At 42.4% G+C, this 27,546-nt stretch overlaps 1 protein-coding gene across 5 annotated transcripts in view; it reads right to left on the bottom strand.

The window, feature by feature from the left end:
* The window catches only part of SPPL2A (signal peptide peptidase like 2A), a 137,973-nt gene that overhangs the window by 95,465 nt on the left and 14,962 nt on the right, over nt 1–27,546 (bottom strand). For all 5 annotated transcript variants that reach the window (XM_030189585.1, XM_030189586.1, XM_030189590.1 and 2 more), the window contains 2 exons: nt 10,002–10,121; nt 7,479–7,661 (listed from right to left, as the gene is read on the bottom strand). In XM_030189585.1, coding sequence (XP_030045445.1) covers nt 7,479–7,661; nt 10,002–10,121 — 303 coding nt within the window. The remainder of the gene's footprint in view (nt 1–7,478; nt 7,662–10,001; nt 10,122–27,546) is intronic.

Raw genomic sequence — 27,546 nt, 5'->3', positions numbered from 1 at the left:
GAATAAGGTTTCACAAAAGTACGTAGAGGGAAAAATTGTGAGTAAAGCCATTGCTATATTTTTCAGGGTGCTAAAAGTGTCTGGTAATCGGATCCAGGCACTCCAAATTTCCTGGTAACTCAGATATTCTCTTAATAATTGCATCTTTATTCTGCATATCGTGAAATAGAACTGGTGCACATCTTAGGAGAGTTTCTTTAATAAATCCTCCCTCACTGAGTGCTTTTCCATGCTGAGCTATGGAGTGAGCAATGCTCAAACTTGCAGATGTTAAATTTGTAGAACCTTTTACAAATGTAAGGATGGAATTAGATTGGCTCTTATAAAAGTGTAGCTGCCTGGAAATGTATTCCTTCCTTTCATCCTCACTTTTTTTCAGGAGCTGGGAATGATTAGTTTCAAAATGTCTATTTATATTCCACGTTCTGCTTACTACCGTTTCAGTACATAGAACGCAAAATGATCTGCCATTTTTTTTCTATAATGCCATACATCTCGGTCCATGTCTCTTGAAAGGGTCGGCAACTGCTACTAACACTTCCTTTACTTAACCTTGTTTTTTTTATTTTTTGGGTTCTCCATCAGGGGGGCAGTGACAGAAGATAGAATTATAGATAGCCTGTTAGCCCTGCAGGCAGTTAGGGGTTAACTAGCCTAACTGACCACCTTATGTAAATTAAGATGGCTGCCGCTATTTCTAATGGCGGGAAACGGCACCCATAGCACATGCCCTTGCCTCTCCCAGCCTCCCCCTCACCTATCTCAGTAATGATGGTCAATTAGAAATCCACGACACCCCAGAACAGTAGATTGGATGATGGTGCTGTGGTTATGTGGTTGCTGGTAATGGCGATCACAGGGCCCTCAGAGATGCGTCCCCCACGGCATTCCACTGCTCTCTGCTCCGCCGGCCGGAAGTGAGGTCAAACGGCCGTGCAGGAGCCGGGGCAGAGGGAGCAGCAGGGAGGGAACGAGCGGAGGACTCGGAGGGAGCCAATAGGAGCGCACACGGGTAAACATGCACCGGGGGGGGGGGGGGGGAGGTCGCGCTGCACCTTGGGGGGGGGCGCATCGGCGATCCGCCCGGGTGTCAGCAAGGAACGCCGCTGCTTCTCTGTATGCGGCCACATGCGGCCGCATGTCATCGAAAATGGCTACGCGTGTCATAGGTTCGCCATCAGGGACCTAGACTGTGAGCCCAAAAGGGACAGACCCAGTACCTGTGAAACTGTAAACCGCTTAAGTCTAAGCGGTATATAGTCAAATGAATGAATGAATCTTCCATGTATGCAAATCTCTCTCATGAATATTCATTCAGGATATCCTGAAATAGAATCTAGCCTGTTTGCAGCCCTTGCGGACTGAACTTGGACAAGCCTGTACTAGAGTGACCTCAAGGAACAGCAAAAGCAGTTATGACCTAAAAGCAGTGAGGTAATTTGTATGGAGTGACCATCTTTTTTTTTTTTTTTTTTTACTTGAAACAATTTTTTATTGATGACAATCACAAAATCCGACATTACATTCTTACGCAATCTCTGGCAAACACCAGCAAATCCAACGTGATAACATCAAACTTTTACCAAAACAGTCCAGAAATACTTCCTTGTCAACAAGTTTTCTCCCTATTCCCTTCTACCCCATCCCACTCCCAACTCCCCCCCCCCAAATTAATCTTATCTCAACTAAATCACGAAAATCAACATGGTGTTGAATTCTGAGATGTAGGCCTGACCTTTGCCCTTCAAGTCCCAGCCTGCCCTTATATTTATTTTTGTTACATTTGTACCCCGCGCTTTCCCACTCATGGCAGGCTCAATGCGGCTTACATATGATATGTACCCTATCCCCTGTTCCCTATCACCCTAACCCTTCCCTATGATGCTTAGTCCCCTTTACCCAACCACCCTCAACGGCCCAGTGAGAATCTATTCAGAATCTGACTTTGAGCTACAGATGCGATTTGTTCAAATAGGCCTCCCAAATCGCAAGAAACCTTTGCTGCCTCTTCGGCGACAAGTGGGCTCCCTGTGATTCTCATATCATGTGTTGGTGCAGCTTATTCCTCCAGTACCAGATGGAGGGAGGAATGATCCAGAATCCAATGATTGAGAATACATTTCTTTCCCAAAATACAGGCCTTGCCTAGAAACAACTTTTCTCCCAGATTCCCAGGACCCCACCAGCCCAAAGTGCACAAAATCATTTTTTCAAATGTGAGGGAAACCCGGCGCCAAGAACTAAGCAAAGAAACCCTGCCATTGCCGACCAAAATGATCTTATGTATCTACACTGTCACATACCGTGAAACAAAGAGGTGTCTGTCAACCCACATTTCCGACATTGTCCCGTATCCACTACTCCAGTATGACAGGCCTGCTTAGGAGAGAAATATGTTCTATGTTGGAGTGACTGTAATTACATAGTAACATAGTAAATGACGGCAGAAAAAGACCTGTACGGTCCATCCAGTCTGCCCAACAAGATAAACTCATATGTGCTACTTTATATGTATACCTGACCTTGATTTGTATCTGCCATTTTCAGGGTACAGACCGTAGAAGTCTGCCCAGCACTAGCCCCGCCTCCTAACCGCCACCCAATCTCTGCTAAGCTTCTGAGGATCCATTTCTTCTGAACAGGATTCCTTTATGTTTATCCCACGCCTTTTTGAATTCGGTTACCATTTTCATCTCCACCACCTCCCTCGGGAGGGCATTCCAAGTATCCACCACTCTCTCCGTGAAAAAATACTTGCTGACATTTTTCTTGAGTCTGCACCCCTTCAATCTCATTTCATGTCCTCTAGTTCTACCACCTTCCCATCTACGGAAAAGGTTCATTTGCGGATTAATACCTTTCAAAAATTTGAACGTCTGTATCATATCACCTATGCTTCTCCTTTCCTCCAGGGTATACATGTTCAGGTCAGCAAGTCTCTCCTCATACGTCTTGTAACGCAAATCCCATACCATTTTTGTAGCTTTTCTTTGCACCGCTTCAATTCTTTTTACATCCTTAGCAAGATACGGCCTACAAAACTGAACACAATACTCCAAGTGGGGCCTCACAAACGACTTGTACAGGGGCATCAACACCTCCTTTCTTCTGTGGGTCACACCTCTCTCTATACAGCCTAGCAACCTCCTGGCTACAGCCACCGCCTTGTCACACTGTTTTGTTGCCTTCAGATCCTCAGATACTATCACCCAAGACCCCTCTCCCCGCCTCTACATATCAGACTCTCACCGCCTAACACATACGTCTTCCATGGATTTCTACTCCCTAAGTACATCACTTTGCATTTCTTCACATTGAATTTTAATTGCCAAACATTAGACCATTCTTCTAGCTTCTGCAGATCTTTTTTCATGTTTTCCACTCCCTCCTGGTGTCCACTCTGTTACAAATCTTGGTATCATCCGCAAAAAGGCAAACTTTACCTTCTAACCCTTCAGCAATGTCACTCACAAATATATTGAACAGAATCGGCCCCAGCACCGATCCCTGAGGCACTCCACTACTCACCTTTCCCTCATCCGAGTGAATTCCATTAACCACCACCCTCTGGCGTCTGTCCGTCAACCAGTTCCTAATCCAGTTCACCACATGGGGTCCTATCTTCAGCCTGTCAAGTTTATTCAAGAGCCTCCTGGGGGAAACCGTGTCGAAAGCTTTGCTGAAGTCTAAGTAGATTACATCTGTTGCACGTCCTTGATTCAATTCTCCGGTCACCCAGTCAAAGAATTCAATGAGATTCGTTTGGCACGATTTACCTTTGGTAAAACCATGTTTTCTCGGATCTTGCAACTTATTGGCTTCCATGAAATTTACTATCCTTTCCTTCAGCATTGCTTCCATTACTTTTCTAATAACCGAAGTGAGGCTGTAGTTTCCAGCTTCTTCCCTATCACTACTTTTGTGAAGAGGGACCACATCCGCTGTTCTCCAATCACACGGAACCTCTCCCGTCTCCAAGGATTTATTAAACAAATCTTTAAGAGGACCCGCCAGAACCTCTCTGAGCTCCCTCAATATCCTGGGGTGGATCCCGTCCGGACCCATGGCTTTGTCCACCTTTACATTTTCAAGTTTCTCATATACACTCTCTTCTGTGAACGGTGCTATATCCACTCCATTCTCATATGTACTTTTGCCAGTCAATCGTGGCCCTTCTCCAAGATTTTCTTCAGTGAAAACAGAACAAAAAGTATTTGCTTTTCCTTCATCATTATCCACATAGCGGTTCGCAGCATCTTTCAGTCTCACAATTCCATTTTTAGTCTTCCTTCTTTCACTAATGTATCTCCAGAAATTTTTCTCGCCTCTCTTTACATTTCTAGCCATTTGTTCTTCCGCTTTCGCCAGATGTCTCTCTCTCTCTCTTGGCTTCTTTCAGTTTCATCCGGTATTCCTGTCCGTGTTCCTCTTCTTGAGTTTTTCTGTATTTTATGAATGCCAACTCTTTAGCCTTTATTTTCTCAGCCACTTGTTTGGAGAACCATATCAATTTCCTTTTTCTGTTGCTTTTATTTACTCTCCTTACATAAAGGTTTGTAGCCATATTTATAGCTTCTTTCAACCTGGACCACTGCCCTTCCACTTCTCGCATGTCCTCCGAGCCCATCAGCTCCTTCCTCAGGTATTCCCCCATTTTACTAAAGTAAGCATGCTTGAAATCCAGGACTTTGAGTTTTGAGTGGCCGCCCTCCACTTCAGCTGTTATATCAAACCAAACTGTTTGATGGTCACTGCTGCCCAGGTGGGCACCCACTCGGACATTTGACACACTATTCCCATTTGTGAGCACCAGACCCAGCGTTGCTCCCTCCCTCGTGGGTTCCGTCACCATTTGCCTGAGCAAAGCACTTTGAAAAGCATTCACGATCTCTCTACTTCTTTCTGATTCCGTAGATGGAACTTTCCAATCTACATCTGGCAGATTGAAATCACCCAGCAACAGCATCTCTCTTTTCTTGCCCAACGTTTGGATATCTGTAATCAGATCTTTATTTAGTTCCTCCTATTGTGTCGGAGGTCTGTAGACAACACCTCTCTTTTTAAGGTGATCCATATCGTTTCTTCCTTTCCCCAGGCCCGTCATTTCAGTCGCTGCGATATCACTTCTCACATACAGAGCTACTCCTCCACCTTTACGACCAACTCTTATCTTTCCTAAATAGATTATAGCCTGGTACGTTTGCATCTCATTCATGGGAATCATTGAGCCATGTCTGCATGATTGCAACAACATCTAAGTTTGCCTCCAACATCAGGGCTTGCAGGTCATGAACTTTATTGCTTAGACTGCGAGCATTTTTGGTCATCGCGTTTCATCTACATTTCAGTGCCATTGTTATCTTCTGTGTAGTATTTTGTTTAGTTTCACTTCCTGCTGTGTTGGTAAGAAGTGATTTGCTAAGATTGTTGTTTTCATTGCTCTCTTTTCTACCGTCACATCTTGTCTTTAGCTGGGGGTGAGTCCTTGAAGTGATCTGCCTCCATATGCCACCCCCGCCTTCTAGTTTAAATGCCCAGAAATATATTGTTTAAATTTCTCCCCAAGGATTTTTTTCCTGTCACAGTGAGATGCAGCCCATCGTTACAATATAGTCTTTTGTTTTTCCATGTATTGCCCCATCCTCCTATGTACCTAAATCCTTCTTGGTGACACCAGGCTTTGAGCCAGCTATTGAAATTTTCAGTACTTCGCATTCTTTTCTCTCCCTTTCCAAAGGTAGGTAGTACTTCAGAAAAAGCTACTGTCTGTACCAAATGTTCTAACCCCTCCCCCAGCTCCTGAAAAGCTCTCTGCACAGCAAGTGGGGAATTACTGGACAAGTCATTTGTTCCCAGGTGGATAACAAGATCAGTGTTTGACTCCTTAGTCACAGTGAGTCAACCAAGTGCTGTATCAAAAGAAAAGGTCTCTAGGTGTGACCAGAAATGATAGTCTGATCAAACAATTTCTGTTGATTCAACACTCAATTTCCACTAGAATATAACTTTCCTTTAGTAAATCTAAATATTTCCAATAACTATAGCAGTTTCATCAATGTAAAAAGGAAATTTATAACCAGTTGGGAGACTGTTTTTTGTTTTTTAGGCTTTTTTTTTTTTTGCCTAGGACTGGCAGAACCTGTCCACAAAGAATGCTACAGGACAAGAAGCAGTTAGAAAAGCCTATCCTCACTACTATCAGAGCTAGGCAGGAACGGAAAGAGGTTTTTTTGTTGTTGTTTTTGTCTTTTTGAGAGGGGGGGCAGGGTTAGAAGACAGAGAAGTGCACCACAATAGAGATTCACAGGACAAATTAATTAAGCAATAAATTCAAGAAAATAGATATATCAGGTAGCTAAACCTATAGCCAAAAAGTTGAGAAATTAGAATAAAATAATCAGAAATCACTTAGCAGTATTTTGGTTCAGGTCCAGCACATGGAATGCTCAAAAATTTCAAGGAGTATGGATGAGAAGGTCACAAATTTTAGATAATGGTTCTAGTTTTGGTAGCTGTGTGGATTTTTAGAAACCCTGTAATAAGACATGGAAGGAAACCTGGGTGTCGGATTTTAGTGTTGATCTTCTAAGAGTGAGAGGAAGATAGCCTTACCAGAGAAAAGAGTGAAGGCCAGTACTTCAGAAACTGGACATTCTTGGGACTAAAATGGAGAGGAATGGTAGGAAAAAGGATTCAAAATTTAGGCAAAGAGACATGGCAAGGGGTGGCAGAAATGAAGTTAGTGTGGTGTTAAGTAGTGTAATGTATACCTTCATCTACATAAAGTGAAAGCGCAGACTGAATTGTCCAATTTGGCCTTTTTCTGCCATTTTTTTTTTTTTTACTATGCTTGTACATCAAAATATGAAGCCAGGCTTTGAAACTGCTATGTCTTTCCAACCCAACAGTTCTCAGACAAATATACATTACTATCAAGCTCATTTTCAAAGCACTTAGCCTCCCAAAGTTCCATAGAAACCTATGGGACTTAGCCTCCCAAAGTGCTTTGAAAATATGCCTCTATGTATATACTTCCAATAATTTTTCTGAACACCAAGAAGAAGCATATAAGATATACCGAGAAGTGATATGAAGGCGTATTTTCAAAACACGTAGACTTACAAAGTTACACGTTAACCTATGTAACTTTTTAAATCTAAGTGCTTTGAAAATGAGCTCCATATTCTACAGAATGGGGGAAGCCTGCAGTGATGACTGAACTCTGAGACAGACAGGGGCTGAAAAACTGATAACCAGCAACTGATTTATAAACCTACCTAAAATACATCAGTGAGGTAGATGACTGGAATACAAAGTGAATTCAGTGTATCTACACTGGAACTGCACAGGCTCACAGAAGGAAGACCAAAATCTTGTATATAGATCAAAAAATATAATGTACCTACATGTCCAGACTAAAACACAAGGAATGACAGATAAGTTACATAGAATTTTCTTAGTCCACTTTAAGAACTTACAAGTCCGGTTTTGCTTGCAATCAGTAGAACTCTGGCACTATTGTTCTGAGCAATCCTGGCAGTTTCTATAAAACTGCAATTCCCCAGGACCACCACAACTGCTTTATCCTTTATACCTCTGGGAGGGACATCAGAAGCACTGCACAGTTGCCTTGTGGTCAAGTTTTCCATCTTGTATGAAGTCTACAAAGAGAGTATTTCACTGTTAAATTGTTGTTTACTGAAGACTTGCTATACAGCTACAGTCTATAGTCCAATTAACCAGAATCTATATGAACTGTTTATATTCCCAAGTTAATATAAGTCTGAAGAACTCTGTAAAAGTAGCATTCTACAATGTTTTCTAAAATTAATCCTGCTATTTTATTTGGAAAACAATATAAACATAAAATTTTATAACATGAAACAAATGTTTGGAAGCAGTGTTTGAATACTCTGACAAGTTATAATGATATTAGATTTACTCTCGACCTAAAAGTTATCTGCAGGAAGTGAGCTTCATTTTTTACATGTTTAATGGATGTTTCCAAATGAAAATTCTAGGCATAGATGGAGTAAGGGTAGCATGTTATCCCCACCAAAAGCAGTCATCTATTCTATGAAATTCATAAGATATGCAAAGACTACACAAAAGAGTAAAGCTCCACGAGAAAGATCTGAATACTTCCAAACAGTTTAGAATTTCTCTTATGCTACATGAAAATTTGATTCTTGCCCTGTCTATGTTACTTGCCCCTCCTTTAAAAAATCAGTTTAATAAAGAATAAGTTTTTACATTTAAAATACATCGAAGTAAAAACAGATCCACGTGAAGCCATTAGGAAGTTATTTGCAATACCATAGAGATATTCCAAATTCATGTAATTGCTACAATCTCTGACTAATCACAGAAGTCTCTGGTCAGTTTGGAAATATTTTTTTCTCCACCCCACAGGTCTGGACCGGTCTAGCAGTAAAATAAGGAAAGTGATTTTCTTCTTTTTGAGAACTGTATGATTACTTGTACTAATTGGTATTTTGGTATGTTACAAAATATTCAGTGGTATATCTCCCTTTTAATAGATTATACTGAAGTAGTGTACTACTAAATAAATCTATATCTATACCTATCCTTTCACATTCCATATGAACAGTTTCATTTTTCAAAGCAGACATCTATCTAACTGGTGGTCAAACTTATTCTATTATTGGATGTCAATGGTTTGGCAAGTTTGTGACTTTATCACCACCAAAAGGAGAAAACGTGCCTAAGAAACACAAATTTTGTATTATTATTATTTATAAAAAAAATTTCACTTATACAATATAAAAATTGTACTTAAAACAATTATCTCCAAAATCTGAATATAACCAAAGCATAATACAGGTAGGATATATATATTTAAATAATTGTGTTATACAAGATTATAAGATGGGATATTCAGTTGGTACTATTCCAGTAACCAGATATTAACTTTTGAACAGCCAAATACTGATCCTGTGGGGATTCTGCACAATGCAGAATATGTTCAAAATTTGCTCACGAGCCTATAGGAAAAGGTGGAGCCAATGCAGTGGTGTGCAGAAGATGAGCTAGTGTTTTCTTCAAACATCTTGTAACTCTCTCAGAAAGTGATTCATGTGGTGCCCAAAGTCCTGTGCTGTTCTTGTGAGACTCAGAGTAGCACAGGATTTTGGAAACCACATAACTCGTGCTCAGGCAGCCCTGTGACACAAGAAGACAACTGTGCTGAAAGGTAAGTAGGGGAGAGAATTAGCTGGAAAGTTGGAGGGTATAAGTTGCAGGAGAAAATTTGGTGGGGAGAGGCAATTTGGGTGTTATAGTTAGGGTTTCTGGCTTTCGGGGATTTTCTTTTGGCAATATGCAGAGCCCAAGAGGAGGTCCAAGTAGGACCAAATTCTTTCAACTACTGGCAGCTGCAGCAACAATAAAAAACCACTGTAATACCATAAATAAAAGTTGTCGGCAGTGCTGATTTTTTTCAACTCAGAGCTCCTCTTGGACTCTTTGGATTGCTAAATAAATCACTGAAAACCAGAAACCATAGTTATTGGTGCACCATTATCACAGTCTTGGGGAAAAATGTGCATAAAAACTAACATTTTGCATATTTGCGTAAGAACGCCTTTCCGTTTGAAGTTTAAATTACTACTCAATGACAGCTGTTACACTGTCTCAAACAGAGTATGAAGAATTATAGACTACAGTGTGCTTAATTCTTTTTTTTTTTTTCTGCAGAATTACCTGTAATATCTATCTTATTCGTATGGGAAATACAACAATAGAAGAAACATTCAACATGTTTTCTACTGGCTACTGGTGAACTACCTACACATGAAGAAGCATGCTAAAATTATGGATTTTCATTCTATATGATCAAAAATGTAAGCGGTAAGTATGCCATTTTAACAATGATGACAGACTTGTTTGAATGGGCTTATGTCCTCTAATTCTAAAGAAAACTGCTCCACTAGATCCACTGTCAAGCAGTTTTGTCAAGTTTATTCATTAAAATTACTTACAGCATTCTCAAGAGTACTTGGTAGAGACGTCCATGATGGATTGTACAGCATACAGTAGTCAAGGGTTGAATGAACTGATCCACCTCCAAACACATGTAAGATTCCCTGCTCTGCATATACCTACAAGGTGACCAGAGATGTCTCTGTTAAACAGTTTCATCCAACACTAACATGATGATGTTATATGCCCATAGAATGGTTCTCAGGGTGTAAGACTATCATCTATTAAAAAAAAAAAAGCACACAAATATATGACATGATATTAACAACAGAAGTGATGAGCAGGAGAATATTTTCACAAATGTACATGACATTGACCCACTGAACCCTGTATGAGCAACTCTCTTGTTTTAGTAACTAGACAGACAGCTTTTACCTCACTGGAACTGAGAACAATTTGCAAAAAAAAAATGTGCTTTAAAAGTGTACAGCAGATTTAGGAAATTGTAATGCACAACAATTGATCTCTTATACTTTCAAACAGTTAGTTGATCTTTCTCCTCCTGGCTATAATGTCATTCATAGTCCTAGATTACATAAAAAGGGGGGAGGATTAGCTATAGTTTTTACAAGTGTTTTTTTTTTCTCTCTCACAAACAGACTCATTACAGAGGGCTTAGAATTGATAAGTACATTACAAGTATTGCCATACTGGGACAGACCGAAGGTTCATTAAAACCCAGCATTCTGTTTCCAACAGTGGCCAATCTAGGTCACAAATACCTGGCAAGATCCCAAAAAAGTACAACACATTTTATGCTGCTTATCCTAGAAATAAGCAGTAGATTTTCCCCAAGTCCATTTTAATAATGGTCTATGGACTTTTCCTTTAGGAAGCCATCCAAACCTTTTTTAAACCCCACTAACTGCTTTTACCGTATTTTCTGGAAACAAATTCCAGAGTTTAAATTACACACTGAGTGAAGAAAAATTTTCTCCGATTCATTTTAAATTTATTATTATTGTTACATTTGTATCCCACATTTTCCCACCTATTTGCAGGCTCAATGTGGATTACATAGTACCGTAGTGGAGATCATCAGTTCTGGTATGAACAAATACATGGTGTTATTGTGATACAGTAAGGATCATGTATGGTAGAAATAGGGGGACTTAGGAAGGAAGGAAGAAGTTGGATTGAGTACATTACGATCATAGTTTTGGTTGTGTTGCAGGTGTTTTTTTTTTTTTTTTGTTACATTTGTACCCCGCGCTTTCCCACTCATGGCAGGCTCAATGCGGCGGGCAATGGAGGGTTAAGTGACTTGCCCATAGTCACAAGGAGCTGCCTGTGCCAGGAATCGAACTCAGTTCCTCAGGACCAAAGTCCACCACCCTAACCACTAGGCCACTCCTCCACTCCAGGCTTTTATGTTGGGTCTGTAGAATATGCTTTCGTAAACAGGTTTGTTTTTAGTTCTTTCCAAAAGTGAAGGTCGTACGTTGTTTTTACTAATTTTGGCAATGCGTTCCTATAGTTGTGCGCTTAGGTAGGGAAAACTGGATCATACGTTGATTTGTATTTGATTCCTTTGATGCTTGGGTAGTGAAGATTCAAGTATGTTCGTGATGAGCTTGTTGAGTTTCTGGATGGCAGGTCTATGAGATTTGTCATGTATCCCTGGATTTCTCCATAGATAATTTTGTGGACCAGGGTGCAGATTTTGAAGGTAATACATTCTTTGATTGGGAGCCAGTGTAGTTTTCCTCTAAGGGGTTTAGCACTTTTGAAACGTTTTTTCTCCAAATATAAGCCTGGCTGCTGTGTTTTGGGCGGTGTGAAGCTTCTTATTTGTTCTTTGCAGCCCGCACAGATGCTGTTGCAATAGTCTGCATGGCTTAGTACCATTGATTGTGTCAAGTTACGGAATATTTTCCTTGGGAAGAATGGTTTCACACGTTTGAGTTTCCACATTGCGTGAAACATTTTCTTTATGGTCGATTTTGCTTGGTTCTCCAGTGAAAGGTTCCGGTCGATTGTTACTCCAAGAATTTTCAGGCTGTCTACGATAGGAAGGGTATAGCCTGGGATATTTATGTTTGTTGGTTTGTATGTGTTGTGTTGAGATGAGATGGTGAGACAATGTGTTTTTTCTGTGTTGAGTTTTAGTTGGAATGCGTTAGCCCATGAGTTCATGATGTTCAAACTGAGCTTGATTTCATTGGTGATTTCTGCTAGATTGTGTTTGTAGGTGATATATATTGTGACGTCATCTGCATATATGAATGGGTTGAGTCCTTGCGTGGATAAGGACTTGGCCAGTGGGACCATCATGATGTTGAAAAGGATTGGTGATAGTGGTGATCCTTGAGGTACTCCGAAGCCTGGTTTCCAAGGTGATGATATGTTTGTGCTAGCTTTCACTTGATATGTTCTTGAGGTTAGGAAACCCTTGATCCATTTGAGTGTATTTCCGCTTATATGTTGTGGCTGGACATGTCAAATTGTAGGAGAAGTATGCTTTTACCTGTTGCTATTTCTTGTTTGAATTTGGCTAAGAGCGTGAGTAATACTGTTTCGGTGCTGTGTAGGGGGCAGAATCCTGATTGTGATTTGTGTAACATTGTGAATTTGTCAATGTAGTCATTAAGTTGTTTGGTAACTAAACCTTCCATTAATTTGACTACTAGTGGAATAGATGTCACTAGATGGTAGTTGGTGATGTCATTTGATTTTTTTCTTGGTGTCTTTTGGTATTGGGGTGAGTAAAATGTTGCCTTTTTCTTTTGGAAAGATGCCTTTTTGAAGTATGAAGTTTAGGTGGGATATGAGGTCTGTTATGAAATGGTGGGGGGCGGATTTCATTAGGTCGCTGGAGCAGGTGTCCAACTGGCAATGACTGTTGGAGTACTTTTTAATCGCTTGGGTAACTGTATTGGCGGTGAGGAGAGCGAAATTTGACCAGGTTCGATCCACCAGCCGGCACAAGTGCTGAGTATATTTTGTATCGAGTGCTTTAAAAGTCACAAGTTTCTTGCATCATCCAGCCTCAATAATTTTGTACTAACGGGGCTGAATGAATTGGTAGCCATAGGGCGGTGGAGGTTGAGTCAATGATTAGCAAACAGGCACGTATAAGTGATCCACCATTGGGTGAGATGTGAATAATCGTGTGCAATATATGAGACTCTAATCCACCTAGTTATTTCAACAGCTCTTGTTTTATGGTTACTCATCTATATACACTCAGTGATAATTCCTGTGATATAAGTCTATAACTGAGTGAGGTCACTATCACATTGTCAATAATATTTCTAGGATAAGCAGCATAAAATGTATTGTACTGTTTTGGGATCTTACCAGGTACTTGTAACTGGTTTGGCCACTATTGGAAGCAGGATGCTGGGCTTGATGGACCTTTGGTCTCTCCCAGTATGGCAAAACTTATGTACTTCTATTTAGTGCCAATTTTGTTTCTGTGCACTATTTCCTGAATCCAGTCCAATGTGACTTTAGAGAAATGCCTACACCCTGTCTCCTACCTTCTGTGTTCAGAATCCAGACTGTCAGTTTTTTTGCCTAAGAACACTGTAACCATGTGAACCTCATCTGGTACAGTGCTCTCTATGCTGACAGCACTATAAATGTATATTTATATTCAAAGGCGTTGACAGCACTATAAATGTATATTTATATTCAAAGGCTAAGTTTATTTACAATCACTTTTGCTGTTTCCTATATTTGAATTAAAATATAGTATTCCCTTTTCCCCTACAGCCAAACCACAATTGTAAGGTTTGCGAGCTGACATCAGTGCTTCACAAGTCTGTCAAATAGCAAGCAAGGGAAATAAACAGAACTACACAGTCCAGTTTCTTTCATATAATGCACTCAAGAACAACAACAAAAAAGTATATGGAATGCCTGGAACAATTTTCAATTTTTATTCATCTAGAGAGCATATAAATTTGCCTGCCCCCTATGTACGTCATTTCCAACGCTTCAGGTTTTTTAAAATTATTTTTCGCGATGGGGGCTTACCAGGCAGTAATTAGGCAGTGCCACACATTGCCCAGTTATTGCCAGGGTAGCGCGGGAGCTTTTACCACCACCTAAATAGGTGGCGGTAAGGGCTCCGCCAGAAAAGGACTGAATGGCGAGTGTTTCACTTACTGCACAGCCATTTCTGTCCCCCGCCCGGAATTTCTTTTTTCTGGGCGGTGGTAAAAGGGGGGCCTCGGCGCACAGCAAACCGACGCACCGATGCCATCACAGGGCCACTTTTACTACTGCTTGGTAAAAGGGTCCCTAAAAGAAGTAATAATTTAAAAACCAAGTTATGTGTTTACACAGTTTCTCTTTTGGGCTCATTTTCGAAAAAGAAGGGCGCCCATCTCTCGACACAAATCAGGAGATGGGCGTCCTTCTCCCAGGGTCACCCAAATTGGCACAATCAAAAGCCAGTTTTGGGCATCCTCAACTCCTTTCCGTTGTGGGGACGACCGAAGTTCACGGGGGCGTGTCGGAAGCATAGTGAAGGCGGGACTAGGGCGTGCCTGACACATGGGCGTCCTCGACTGATAATGGAAAAAAGAAGGGCGTCCCTGACGAACACTTGGCCGACTTTACTTGGTCCATTTTTTCTTACGACCAAGTCTCAAAAAGGTGCCCAAACTGATCAGATGACCACCGGAGGGAATCGGGGATTACCTCCCCTTACTCCCCCAGTGGTCACTAACCCCCTCCCACCCAAAAAAAAAAAAAAAAAAACTTTACAAATATTTTTTTGCCAGCCTCAAATGTCATACCCAGCTCCCTGACAGCAGTATGCAGGTCCCTGGAGCAGTTTTAGTAACATAGTAGATGACGGCAGAAAAAGACCTGCGCGGTCCATCCAGTCTGCCCAACAAGATAAACTCACATGTGCTACTTTTTGTGTATACCTTACCTTGATTTGTACCTGTCCTTTTCCAGGCACAGACCGTATAAGTCTGCCCAGCACTATCCCCGCCTCCCAACCACCAGCCCCGCCTCCCACCACCGGTTCTGGCACAGACCGTATAAGTCTGCCCAGCACTATCCCCGCCTCCAAACCACCAGTCCCGCCTCCCACCATCGGCTCTGGCACAGACCGTATAAGTCTGCCCAGCACCATCTCCGTCTCCCGCCACCGGCTTTGCCACCCAATCTCGTCTAAGCTCCTTAGGATCCATTCCTTCTGAGCAGAATTCCTTTATGTTTATCCCACGCATGTTTGAATTCCGTTACCGTTTCAAACATGCGTGGGATAAACATAAAGGAGTTCTGCTCAGAAGGAATGAGCAGTTTTAGTGGGTACTGCAGTGCACTTCAGGCAGGTAGACCCAGGCCCATCCCTCCCCTTTCCTGTTACACTTGTGGCGGTAAATGTGAGCCCTTCAAAACCCACCCGAAACCCACTGTACCCACATGTAGGTGCCCCCCTTCACCCCTTAGGGCTATAGTAGTGTTGTACAGTTGTGGGGAGTGGATTTTGGGGGGCTCGGCACCCAAGGTAAGGGAGCTATGCACCTGGGAGCAATTTCTGAAGTCACTGCAGTGCCCCCTAGGGTACCCGGTTGGTGTCCTGGCATGTCAGGGGGACCAGTGCACTACGAATGCTGGCTCCTCCCACAACCAAAGGGCTTGGATTTGGTAATTTCTGAGATGGGCGTCCTCGGTTTCCATTATCGCCGAAAACCAGGGACGACCATTTCTAAGGTCGACCTAAATGTGGAGATTTGGGCATCCCCGACCTTATTAACAAAACGGAAGATGGACCCCCATCTTGTTTCGATAATACGGGTTTCCCCGTCCCTTCACTGGGATGTCTTGCGAAGACGTCCTCAGGAAAACTTGGACGCCCCATTCGATTATGCCCCTTCTGTGCCTAATTCAGAATTACATTTTGTTTAGAGATCTGTAACTATTCAGTGTGACATATGTTGCTCGATTTCTCAGCAGCCTTTGACACAGTGGATTATATCATGCTTACAAGACTGGTAGAAATAGGTATCACTGGCACAGTATTCACTTGGTTTGGTTCAAATCCTATCTGTCAGATAGACAACAATCAGTTCTGTTCAGCAACAGCACATCATTACCTTGGGCACAGGACTGTGAGGTGCCATAGGGATCCATAGTCTCGCATTTTATTTAATATCTACCTCAAACCTCTGGCTGAGCTGCTTTGGTCAATGGACACAAAATTCTACATCTATGCTGATGATGTGCAACTACTCATACCCACTGGACCAGATCTATCCACAGCTCTGAGTATACTGACTGCCTACCTAACCGCAACTCAGGAATGGGCAAACAACAAACTTTGCCTAAACCCACATAAAACAGAGGTTCTTTGAGTACCAAACACAAATGGACAAATACCCAACTTCAAAATACCTTTTGGGAAGTATGAACTCTCCCTAAAATCAAGGTCAAGAATCTTGGGACACTGCTAGACTCATCACTCACTCTTGATCCCACAAATTCAAACAACCTTCAAAAATTGTCTCCATCACTTATGGCAGCTCTCTAAGAGCCTTCCATGGTGGTCAATGCCATGATAACATCACAACTACACTACTATAATGCCCTGTACACTGGCCAAACCAAAAAGAGTTTGTATCAGCTCCATTTCAGAATGCTGCAGCATGACTGATAGAAGGTTGCATGTGGCGTGACCACATCACACCCTCCTGCAAAAGTTACCCTGGCTACCAGTATCTTACAGGGCTAAATTTAAAACTCTATGTTTGATTTTCAAGGTCCTCAGACAAAATGGGACAGAGTACTTAAAGAATAAGTTAACCCTTTACACACCTTTAAGACCTTAAGGTCCTCTCAAGGATCATCACCTATCTGTACCCTCATCCAAAGAAATTGTATGACGTGGTATCCGCTAGCGAGCCTTCTCAGGAGTAGCCCCCACGCTCTGGAATTTACTCACAGAGGGGCTATGTATAACTCGAGACTACCTCTACTTCAGGAAGCAGGTGAAAGCCTGGCTCTTCTCCCAAACCTTTAATATGAAGGGTGACCAACTATACACGTATTCTGTACCTGGACTAGCTTGCAACACATACTGTAACTTAGATCTTGTTTAACTATACAAAGAACTTGCCTTGATTTTAGCTAACCATCAAATTATCCCAACTGACTCTGTACCACAAAACTTGTTCCCATCTTATATCTGCTCTTGGTCCCTCAGCTATATGGTAATTCATATTGTAGAAAATCTTTAGCATCATATCTCTGTTAGTTGAATGTTCTAATGCATACTTATTAGGTGTATCATTAGTATTATGATAACATCCTATATAATAAAAAGCACCTCCAACGTTCTGAAGCTGACTCCGTGGCAGTGAAAGTTTGAAGGGTTCGTGCTCTGCTGTATCCATCTCCTGAATTGACGTCCCGTACTTCCAGGTTCGTCACAAACAGCACTGATCAATCACTGGAAGGGAACGCTGCAGAGTTGCCAGGCAAAGGAACGCGACATCACACGTATGAGGGTATCGTCGTCCCTCCCTTCCAGTTCCAGGCCCCCTCCCTCCGAATTTTAAATGTCATCTTCACTTATCAAGTCGGGTTTACGGTGGCCGTCAGCAGCGGTAAAAGGCGTGCAGGCTCGGCCCCTCTCTCTCAGCTCTGGTCCCGCCCTTGCGGAAACAGGAAATGAGGGCGGGACCAGAGCTGAGAGAGAAAGAAGGGCCGAGCCTGCACGCCTTTTACCACTGCTGACGGCCGCCGTAACCCTGACTTGGTAAGTGAAGATGACTTCTAAAATTCGGAGGGAGGGGGGATCCTGGAACTGGAAGGGAGAGAGGGAGGGGGAGATCCTGGAACTGGAAGGGAGGGAGGGAGGGGGGAACCTGAAACTCAGAGGGAGGGAGGGAAAGAGGGAGGGGAAACCTGAAACTCAGAGGGCGGGAGAGGGATGGAGGGAAATCCCAGAGGGCTAATAATTTGAGATTCTTAAATTTCCCTAGGGCAATAACAAGTGAAGTATGTATTTTTTGAATCCTCACAACTTACAGAATTTCTAGCAGCCAGAAGATCTTAGAATGATATATGTTAAGATTAAATTAACATGTAGAGAGCTCAGTATGAAAAATGGAACTCCTTTTAAACAGGATCAATACTTTTCTTTAAAATTTACAATTTGTAACTCCAAATGTGTAAATCTTGGATCAATAATGGAGGACTTGAGTGTACTTATTCTGTTTAACCTTTAGATATTAAATGAAGATTTTTCTTTGATGTAGTACCTTTTCTGTTCCAAGTGTAATACTTGATTAATAATGTAAAATTATAAATAAATAAATAAATAAATAAAAAGAGGGAGGGAGGGATGGGGGACCCTGAAACTCGGAGGGAGAGAGGGGGGAACCTGGAACTGGGAGGGAGGGAGGGGACAACCCTGAAATTGAGAGGGAGGGAGGAAGGGGGTGACCCTGGAACTCACAGGGGGGAGGGGGGATGACCTTGGAACTCGGAGGGAGAGGTGATGACCCTGGAACTCGGAGGGAGGGGGGGATGACCCTGGAACTCAGAGGGAGGGGGGATGACTCTGGAACTCAGAGGGAGGGGGGATGACTCTGGAACTCAGAGGGAGGGGGCGACGACCCTGGAACTCGGAGGGAAGGGGATGATGACCCTGGAATTCAGAGGGAGGGAGGGAGGGAATGACCCTGGAACTTGGAGGGAGGGAGAGACGGAGGGGATGACCTTGGAACTCGGAGGGAGGGGGGATCCTGGAACTGGGAGGGAGGGGGACCCCGAAACTCGGAGAGAGGGAGGGAGAGAGGGGGGACCCTGAAACTCGGAGGGAGGGGGGAACCTGAAACTCGGAGGAAGGGCGGGGTGAACCTGAAACTGGGAGGGAGGAAGGGAGGAGGGGATGACCCTGGAACTCGGAGGGAGGGAGGGAGGGGACTACTACTACTAGGGACGACCCTGGAACTCGAAGGGAGGGAAGAAGGGGGACGACGACCCTGGAACTCAGAGGGAGGGGCGACCCTGGAACTCAGAGGGAGGGAGGGAGGACGACCCTGGAACTCGGAGGGAGGGAGGGAGACGACCCTGGAACAGAGGGAGGGAGGGAGACGACGACCCTGGAACTCGGAGGGAGGGAGAGAGGGAGACGACCGTGGAACTCGGAGAGAGGGAGGACCCTGGAACTCGGAGGAAGGGAGGGAGGACCCTGGAACTCTGAGGGAGGAGACGACTCTGGAACTCGGAGGGAGGGAGTGGGGGGGGGACGACCCTGGAACTCGGAGGGAGGGAAAGAGGGGACGACCTTGGAACTCGGAGGGAGGGGGACCCTGGAACTGGGAGGAAGGAAGGGAGGGAGGGAGAGGGGCCCATGGCACAAACCCTCATTCTCACACACACACTCTCTTTTCAGAGACACACTCGCACCCAGTCTTACTCTCTTGTCACACACACACACTCGCACATTCACTCTCTGTCTCTCACACAGTCACTCTCACACACACACTCAGAGGAAAACCTTGCTAGCGCCCGTTTCATTTCTGTCAGAAACGGGCCTTTTTTACTAGTTGTATTATATCGCTCGTATTTGAATTCCAATGCTGTTAAATGTGTTCTATTATTAGATTTCAATTTACTGTTTTCAAGTTTACCTCATTTATTGTACTTATGTTTATTCTTGGTTATTTTACTATTGTTATGCCTTTAACAAAATTATAAGTTTTATGTTAAACTGTACCTGCTGTACATATCCTTGGGTGAATCTCTTCATAAAGGCAGTTAATAAATCCCAATAAATAAATAAATATGAAATAACAGGGGAAATCAGAAGAGAAAAACTTTTTCACATAACTAAGTGTAAACCTCCAGATATTTCTGTACAAAATTTTTATATACCACCTCAGTGCTCAAAAAACATTTAAGGCCTCTTTCAATGTTCTGTTGTCTTTTACTTCTCCAGTCATCACACTTCCTAACTTGCTAGGTCAATATTAAGGTCTTTTACTTCTCCAGTCATCACACTTCCTAATTATTAAGGTCAATATGGGGAAAACTGAGGCGCTTAATCTTAAGTGCAGTCCTCTTTTCCCTTTCGTTGGGTAGAGGAGTGGCGTAATAGTTAGTGCAGTGGGCTTTGATCCTGGCAACCTGGGTTCCCCACTGCAGCTTTTTGTGACCTTTGGCAAGTCACTTAACCCTCCATTGCCCCAGGTACAAAAACTTGGATTGTGAGCCCTCTAGGGTCAGAGAAAGTACATGCACATAATGTGTACAGCGCTGTGTATGTCTAGTAGCGCTATAAAATGATTAGTAGTAGTAGGATTAAAACTGGGTTGAAATATTTGGAAGTCTGGCTGCAGACTAAATATGAGCAACTCTATGAGGCCAACTATCCCAAATTGTTTTCAACCATTCGAGTGGAACTAGAACACTGAAAGGGACTTTCACTTACTTGGTTTAGTAGCATTTCTACAATCAAAATGAATGTTTTGTCCAGACTCCTTTATCTTTTCCAGGTTTTATCATTAGCAATTCCAAAGAGAGTTATAAAATCCCTCCAGGATTGTATTATCCAGTTCATTTGGTGTGACAGAATCCTAGGTTCACAAGGACAGCACTGCACCAGAACACAAAAAAGGGGTGTGTGCTTGAGTGCCCCCTACCTTTAGCTCTATTATTGTGCAGCCTAGGCAAGAGTAACTGTGGAATGGCTCCAAAATCATCCTTATAAATATATTATTGTGCAGCCTAGGCAAGAGTAACTGTGGAATGGCTCCAAAATCATCCTTATAAATATATTATTGTGCAGCCTAGGCAAGAGTAACTGTGGAATGGTTCCAAAATCATCCTTATAAATATATAGAGCAGTATCAGGTGGAACCTGTACCCTCGAGTTACATGTTGTGGCTTCCCAAACGCCACCGTCAGCAGCAGAGGGATATCTCTCCTGTGATTTTACATACTTTTAGAATATGGGACACTATGGGGCTCATTTTCAAAGCACTTAGACTTACAAAGTTCTATAGCCCTGATGGCGAACCTATGACACGCGTGTCAGTACTGACACGCGTAGCCATTTTCGATGACACGCGGCCGCATGTGGCCGCATACAGAGAAGCAGCGGCGTTCCTTGCTGACACCCGGGCGGATCGCCGATGCGCCCCCCCCAAGGTGCAGCGCGACCTCCCCCCCCCCCCCCCCCGGTGCATGTTTACCCGTGTGCGCTCCTATTGGCTCCCGCCGAGTCCTCCGCTCGTTCCCTCCCTGCTGCTCCCTCTGCCCCGGCTCCTGCACGGCCGTTTGACCTCACTTCCGGCCGGCGGAGCAGAGAGCAGTGGAATGCCGTGGGGGACGCATCTCTGAGGGCCCTGTGATCGCCATTACCAGCAACCACATAACCACAGCAACCATCATCCAATCTACTGTTCTGGGGTGTCGTGGATTTCTAATTGACCATCATTACTGAGATAGGTGAGGGGGAGGCTGGGAGAGGCAAGGGCATGTGCTATGGGTGCCGTTTCCCGCCATTAGAAATAGCGGCAGCCATCTTAATTTACATAAGGTGGTCAGTTAGGCTAGTTAACCCCTAACTGCCTGCAGGGCTAACAGGCTATCTATAATTCTATCTTCTGTCACTGCCCCCCTGATGGAGAACCCAAAAAATAAAAAAACAAGGTTAAGTAAAGGAAGTGGTAGTAGCAGTTGCCGACCCTTTCAAGAGACATGGACCGAGATGTATGGCATTATAGAAAAAAATGGCAGATCATTTTGCGTTCTATGTACTGAAACGGTAGTAAGCAGAACGTGGAATATAAATAGACATTTTGAAACTAATCATTCCCAGCTCCTGAAAAAAAGTGAGGATGAAAGGAAGGAATACATTTCCAGGCAGCTACACTTTTATAAGAGCCAATCTAATTCCATCCTTACATTTGTAAAAGGTTCTACAAATTTAACATCTGCAAGTTTGAGCATTGCTCACTCCATAGCTCAGCATGGAAAAGCACTCAGTGAGGGAGGATTTATTAAAGAAACTCTCCTAAGATGTGCACCAGTTCTATTTCACGATATGCAGAATAAAGATGCAATTATTAAGAGAATATCTGAGTTACCAGGAAATTTGGAGTGCCTGGATCCGATTACCAGACACTTTTAGCACCCTGAAAAATATAGCAATGGCTTTACTCACAATTTTTCCCTCTACGTACTTTTGTGAAACCTTATTCTCAGTGTTAAATAATATCAAAACCAACAAAAGAAACAGATTGAAAGATGAAGTTAGTAGCGCATGCTTGGGCTTGAAGTGTACAAAATACCAACCTTCAATTGAAGATTTAGCCAATGAAATTCAGCAACAAAAAAGTCACTAATAGGCAGATTAGTTAAAGAATTCCCCCTCCCCCTCACTTATCTTAGTTCACGGCACCCCACACAAGTTAAATAATACCAAGACCAACAAAAGAAACCGATTGACAGATGAACAAAGAAGTCACTAAGCAGGTAAGTTAAATAATTAGTTTTTGGTTTATTAAATACAGTTATATATTACAATTATACATTTTTGTTATTTAAACTATAAGTATCGTGAAATTATGGTTTTTTTTATCGAAGTGACACACCACCCGAGTTATGCTCGGTTTTTTGGCGAATTTTGACACACCAAGCTCAAAAGGTTGCCCATCACTGTTCTATAGGTTACTATCAGGCTCATTTTCAAAAGAGCTAGGTGTCCAAAAAGTGACATAAGTCAGCATTTGGACGTTTATCTCACAGAAACATCCAAATCAGTATTATCAATACCTCTTAGACTTGGGCGTTCCTAAGACATGGACGTCTTTCAGAAATAATGAAACAAAACAAAGACATCCAAGACTACAACATAGATGTTTTAAGCTAGACCTGTTTTTATAACGAATAGCTGCAGTGGGAATTGAACCCACTTCCCCAGGATCAACGTTTGCTGCACTAACCACTAGGCTACTCCTCTACTCCACACAAGAGGTGCCCCAAATGACCAGATGACCACTGGAGGGACTCGGGAATCACCTCCCCTTACTCCCCCAAATCACAAAACATTTTTCCAAACAGCTCTTTAAAAAGGAAAAGAGAGAATTTTTTTGTAGAAAATGACCTTTCCTGTTCTGATTTTGGACGTTTTTTTGTAAAACGTCCAAATTCAGACTTAGATGTCATTTCCAAAAATGCCCCTTATGCATTTGACTTGCTCAAAGTCACAAGGAGCAGCAGTGGGAATTGAACCCATGTTTCCAGGATCAAAGCCCGCTGTACTAACTATTAAGCCACTCCTTCTCTGTTTTGGACGTCTTGCATTTGGACATCTTTTGTTCGAAAATGGACCAAAAAAAGGGATGTCCAAATCACAAAGACGTCCAAATCATAGGACGTCCATAGTATTTTCGAACGCAAAAGATAGACATCCATCTTTTTCGAAAATTACCTTCTTTCCTGTTCGGAATTTGGACATCTTTGTAAAACGTACAAATTCTGATTTAGACATTTCTTTTGAAAAGCCCCTCCATGCAATTTTATATGTCTAAATGATTTTAAAATATGCCCCTATGTAACTTTGTAAGTCTAAGTACTTTGAAAATACTCTTCTATGGGAGCTAAATATGATTTTATTTTCAACTGACTCATTAAAACATTTTGTTTAGGAAGTATGTTTTAATGCCATCTTAACTTATCATTTGATGAGGTTTTTTTTGTAATATTACTGATTGGTTATTATTATAATTTCCTGGATATGACCAGCTTCTTGGTTTTTGTTAGCCACTCTGAACTGCAAGTCTTGAGCGGGCTGTAAGCCTTGTTACTATTATTATATCCCCATTTGCTATATCCTCCGATCCCACCTGGGTTATTACCGTCTGTCTATAGAATTTGGAGGAACCTAGACCTAGCTCACTGGGGTCAGCTATATGTCGAGGATATACTTATTCCTTTTCAGTATTTGGCAAGGGATTACAATCTCCCCCCAAATCACCATTTTGCTTATTTACAACTGGAACATCTCCTTGCTTCTAAAAAACTGAAGGAGTGTTTGACTGGGGAGTATATATTTTTGGAAGATGTTTTTAAAGATTTTTTTGTATACCAAACACTCTATGGATACCTTAAGGACTCCCTTCCTGTACCTCCAAAGCATAGACAGAGATTGGAACAGGATTTCGGTATAGTTTTTACACCAGCTGAATGAGAGAAAATGGAACAATCATTTGAAGCAATTGCAATATTTGCCAATCTTAAAGAAAATAACATTAAGATAATAAATTGTTGGTATTTGACCCTGCACCGCATCAGTTGCTGGTACCATCAGCCAACCAAACTTGTTAGTATGGATGTGGTCACTGGGGTACCTTTGGGTAGGTATGGTGGACGTGTCCTAGGGTGCAAGCATTTTGGAGGAGTATCCAGATTCAGATTCTTTGGATAACAAGACCAAAGGTCCCCTGGGATCTTTCTGCTCAATAGAAAAGTCCAAGATTTTGTAAACTGCAGACATCTGCTAAATGTCTAACATAATTCAAGAATGGGCCAACCACAACAAACTTTGCCTTAGCCCAAGTAAAACTGAGCTACTCTGGGTTCCTAACTCAAGTGGATACATACCTGACATCAAAATCTCTTTTGGGAAGTACGAACTCCCCCTCAAATCACAAGTCAGGAACCTTGGAATACAGTTTGATTCAACACTTACTCTGATTCCCCAAATCAAAGCAACCTTCAAGAGCTGCTTCTACTATTTGTGACAGCTACGCTGCCTCTCTCCTTACATCAAGAGGATAAATCTTATCCCAGTTGTGCATGCCACGATAACATCAAGACTGGATTGCTATAATGCACTCTACAACGGTCTGAGTGCAAAGGGCCTGCACCAGCTCCAATTGATTCAGAATGCTGCAGCAAGACTGACTTTACGTTTATGGTGTACAGCGCTGCATATGCCTTGTAGCACTATAGAAGTGTTAAGTAGTAGTAGTAGTAGTAATAGAAGGTTCCAAGCAACGTGACCACATCACACCATTTTTGCAAAAACTTCACTGGCTACCAGTACAATACAAAGCTAAATTTAAAACTCTCTATCTGATCTTCAAGGCCCTTAAAAGAAATGGCCCCAAGTACCTCAACATTTAGGATGATGATCCTCTACACACCTCCAAGGTCACTAAGGTCCTCTCAAGGACTAATCACTAACCACACCCTCTCCAAAAGGCATTACACAATGTGATACCCGCAAGCAAGCCTTCTCTGGAGTAGCCACCGCACTCTGGAATGCACTCCTTGAAAGGCTCCGCTTAACACAAGACTACCTCTACTTTAGGAAGCAGGTGAAAGCTTGGCCCTTCAACCAGGCCTTTAATCGAAGAAGTAACTAACTTGTTAGTCTCACTCACACACACAAGGAGCGACACAGGCTGCACATACTGCAGCAGGACATGTTTATCCACTCCTACCCTAGCTGAGATAATATTTAACTATTTCTCTGATCTCATGTGCACCTCTCTTTAAATTAGTCACCTTCTTTTCTAACTCCGTTACTCTCTTACCTATGTATATGTTCCATCTTTGCTTATACCCTACAATGTCAACTAAAATGTTCTATTACATATTGTGTCGACATTGTAAGTAATATACTATGCCATACTTTGTATTGTTATTTGAATATTTTTACTGCTTTGTCTATTGCTTATATTAAAAGCGGGAAGTATATTAAAAGCAGGAAGCTGGCAAAAGAATCGGTTGGACCACTCGATGACCGAGGAGTAAAGGGGCGATCAGGGAAGACAAAGCCGTAGCGAAGAGATTAAATGAATTCTTTGCTTCGGTCTTCACCGAGGAAGATTTGGGTGGGATACCGGTGCCAGGAATGGTATTCGAAGCTGACGAGTCGGAGAAACTTAATGAATTCTCTGTAATCCTGGAGGATGTAATGGGGCAGTTCTACAAAACTGAAGAGTAGCAAATCTCCTGGACCGGATGGTATTCATCCCAGAGTACTGATAGAACTGAAAAATGAACTTGCGGATCTACTGCTAGTAATATGTAATTTATCCTTAAAATCGAGCGTGGTACCGGAAGATTGGAGGGTGGCCAATGTAACGCCGATTTTTTAAAAAGGTTCCAGAGATCCAGGAGATTATAGACCGGTGAGTCTGATGTCGGTACCGGGCAAAATGGTAGATCAAAAGCATGGATTAATGAGACAAAGTCAACATGGATTTAGTGAAGAGAAATCTTGCCTCACCAATCTACTACATTTCTTTGAAGGGGTGAACAAACATGTGGATAAAGGTGAGCCGGTTGATATTGTGTATCTGGATTTTCAGAAGGCGTTTGAGAAAGTACCTCATGAAAGACTCGAGAGGAAATTGGAGAGTCATGGGATAGGAGGTAGTGTTCTATTGTGGATTAAAAACTGGTTAAAAGATAAAGGGAAAGGGAAATGGGACTTGATATATTGCCTTTCTGAGGTTTTTGCAACTACATTCAAAGCGGTTTACATATATTCAGGTACTTATTTTTGTACCAGGGGAAATGGAGGGTTAAGTGACTTGTCCAAAGTCACAAGGAGCTGCAGTGGGAATCGAACTCGGTTCCTCAGGATCAAAATCCACTTCACTAACCACTAGGCTACTCCTCCAGAGAGTAGGGTTAAATGGTCAGTATTCTCAATGGAGAAAGATAGTTAGTGGGGTTCCCCAGGGGTCTGTGCTGGGACCGCTGCTTTTTAACATATTTATAAATGATCTAGAGATGGGAGTTACTAGTGAGGTAATTAAATTTGCTGATGACACAAAGTTATTCAAAGTCATTAAATCGTGGAAGGATTGTGAAAAATTACAAGAGGACCTTATGAGACTGGGCGTCTAAGTGGCAGATTACGTTTAATGGGAGCAAGTGCAAAGTGATGCATGTGGGAAAGAGGAAACCGAATTATAGCTATGTAATGCAAGGTTCCACATTAGGAGTCACCGACCAAGAAAGGGATCTAGGTGTCGTCGTTGACGATACGTTGAAACTTTATGCTCAGTGTGCTGCTGTGGCTAAGAAAGCAAATAGAATGTTAGGTATTATTAGGAAATTAATGGAAAACAAAAATGAGGATGTTTTAATGCCTTTGTATCGCTCCATGGTGCGACCGCAGCTCGAATATTATGTTCAATTCTGGTCGCCGCATCTCAAAAAAGATACAGTGGAATTAGAAAAGGTGCAGAGAAAGGTGACGAAAATGATAAAGGGGATGGGACGACTTCCCTATGAGGGAAGGCTAAAGTGGCTAGGGCTCTTCAGCTTGGAGAAAAGCAGGCTGAGGGGAGATATGATAGAGGTCTATAAAATAATGAGTGGAGTGAAGTGGAACTGATAGATGTGAAGCATCTGTTTACGCTTTCCAAAAATGCTAGGACTAGGGGGCATGCGATGAAGCTTCAATGTAGTAAATTTAAAACAAATCAGAGAAAAATCAGAGAAAACAAATCAGAGAAAACATGTAATTAAACTCTGAAATTCGTTGCCAGAGAATGTGGTAAAGGCGGTTAGCTTAGTGGAATTTAAAAAAGGTTTGGACGG

This window comes from Microcaecilia unicolor, chromosome 1, assembly GCF_901765095.1.
Source record: "Microcaecilia unicolor chromosome 1, aMicUni1.1, whole genome shotgun sequence".
NCBI classification, from domain to species: domain Eukaryota; kingdom Metazoa; phylum Chordata; class Amphibia; order Gymnophiona; family Siphonopidae; genus Microcaecilia; species Microcaecilia unicolor.
Note: the sequence above shows the minus strand (reverse complement) of the source record. Positions and strands in the feature narration are given on the sequence as shown.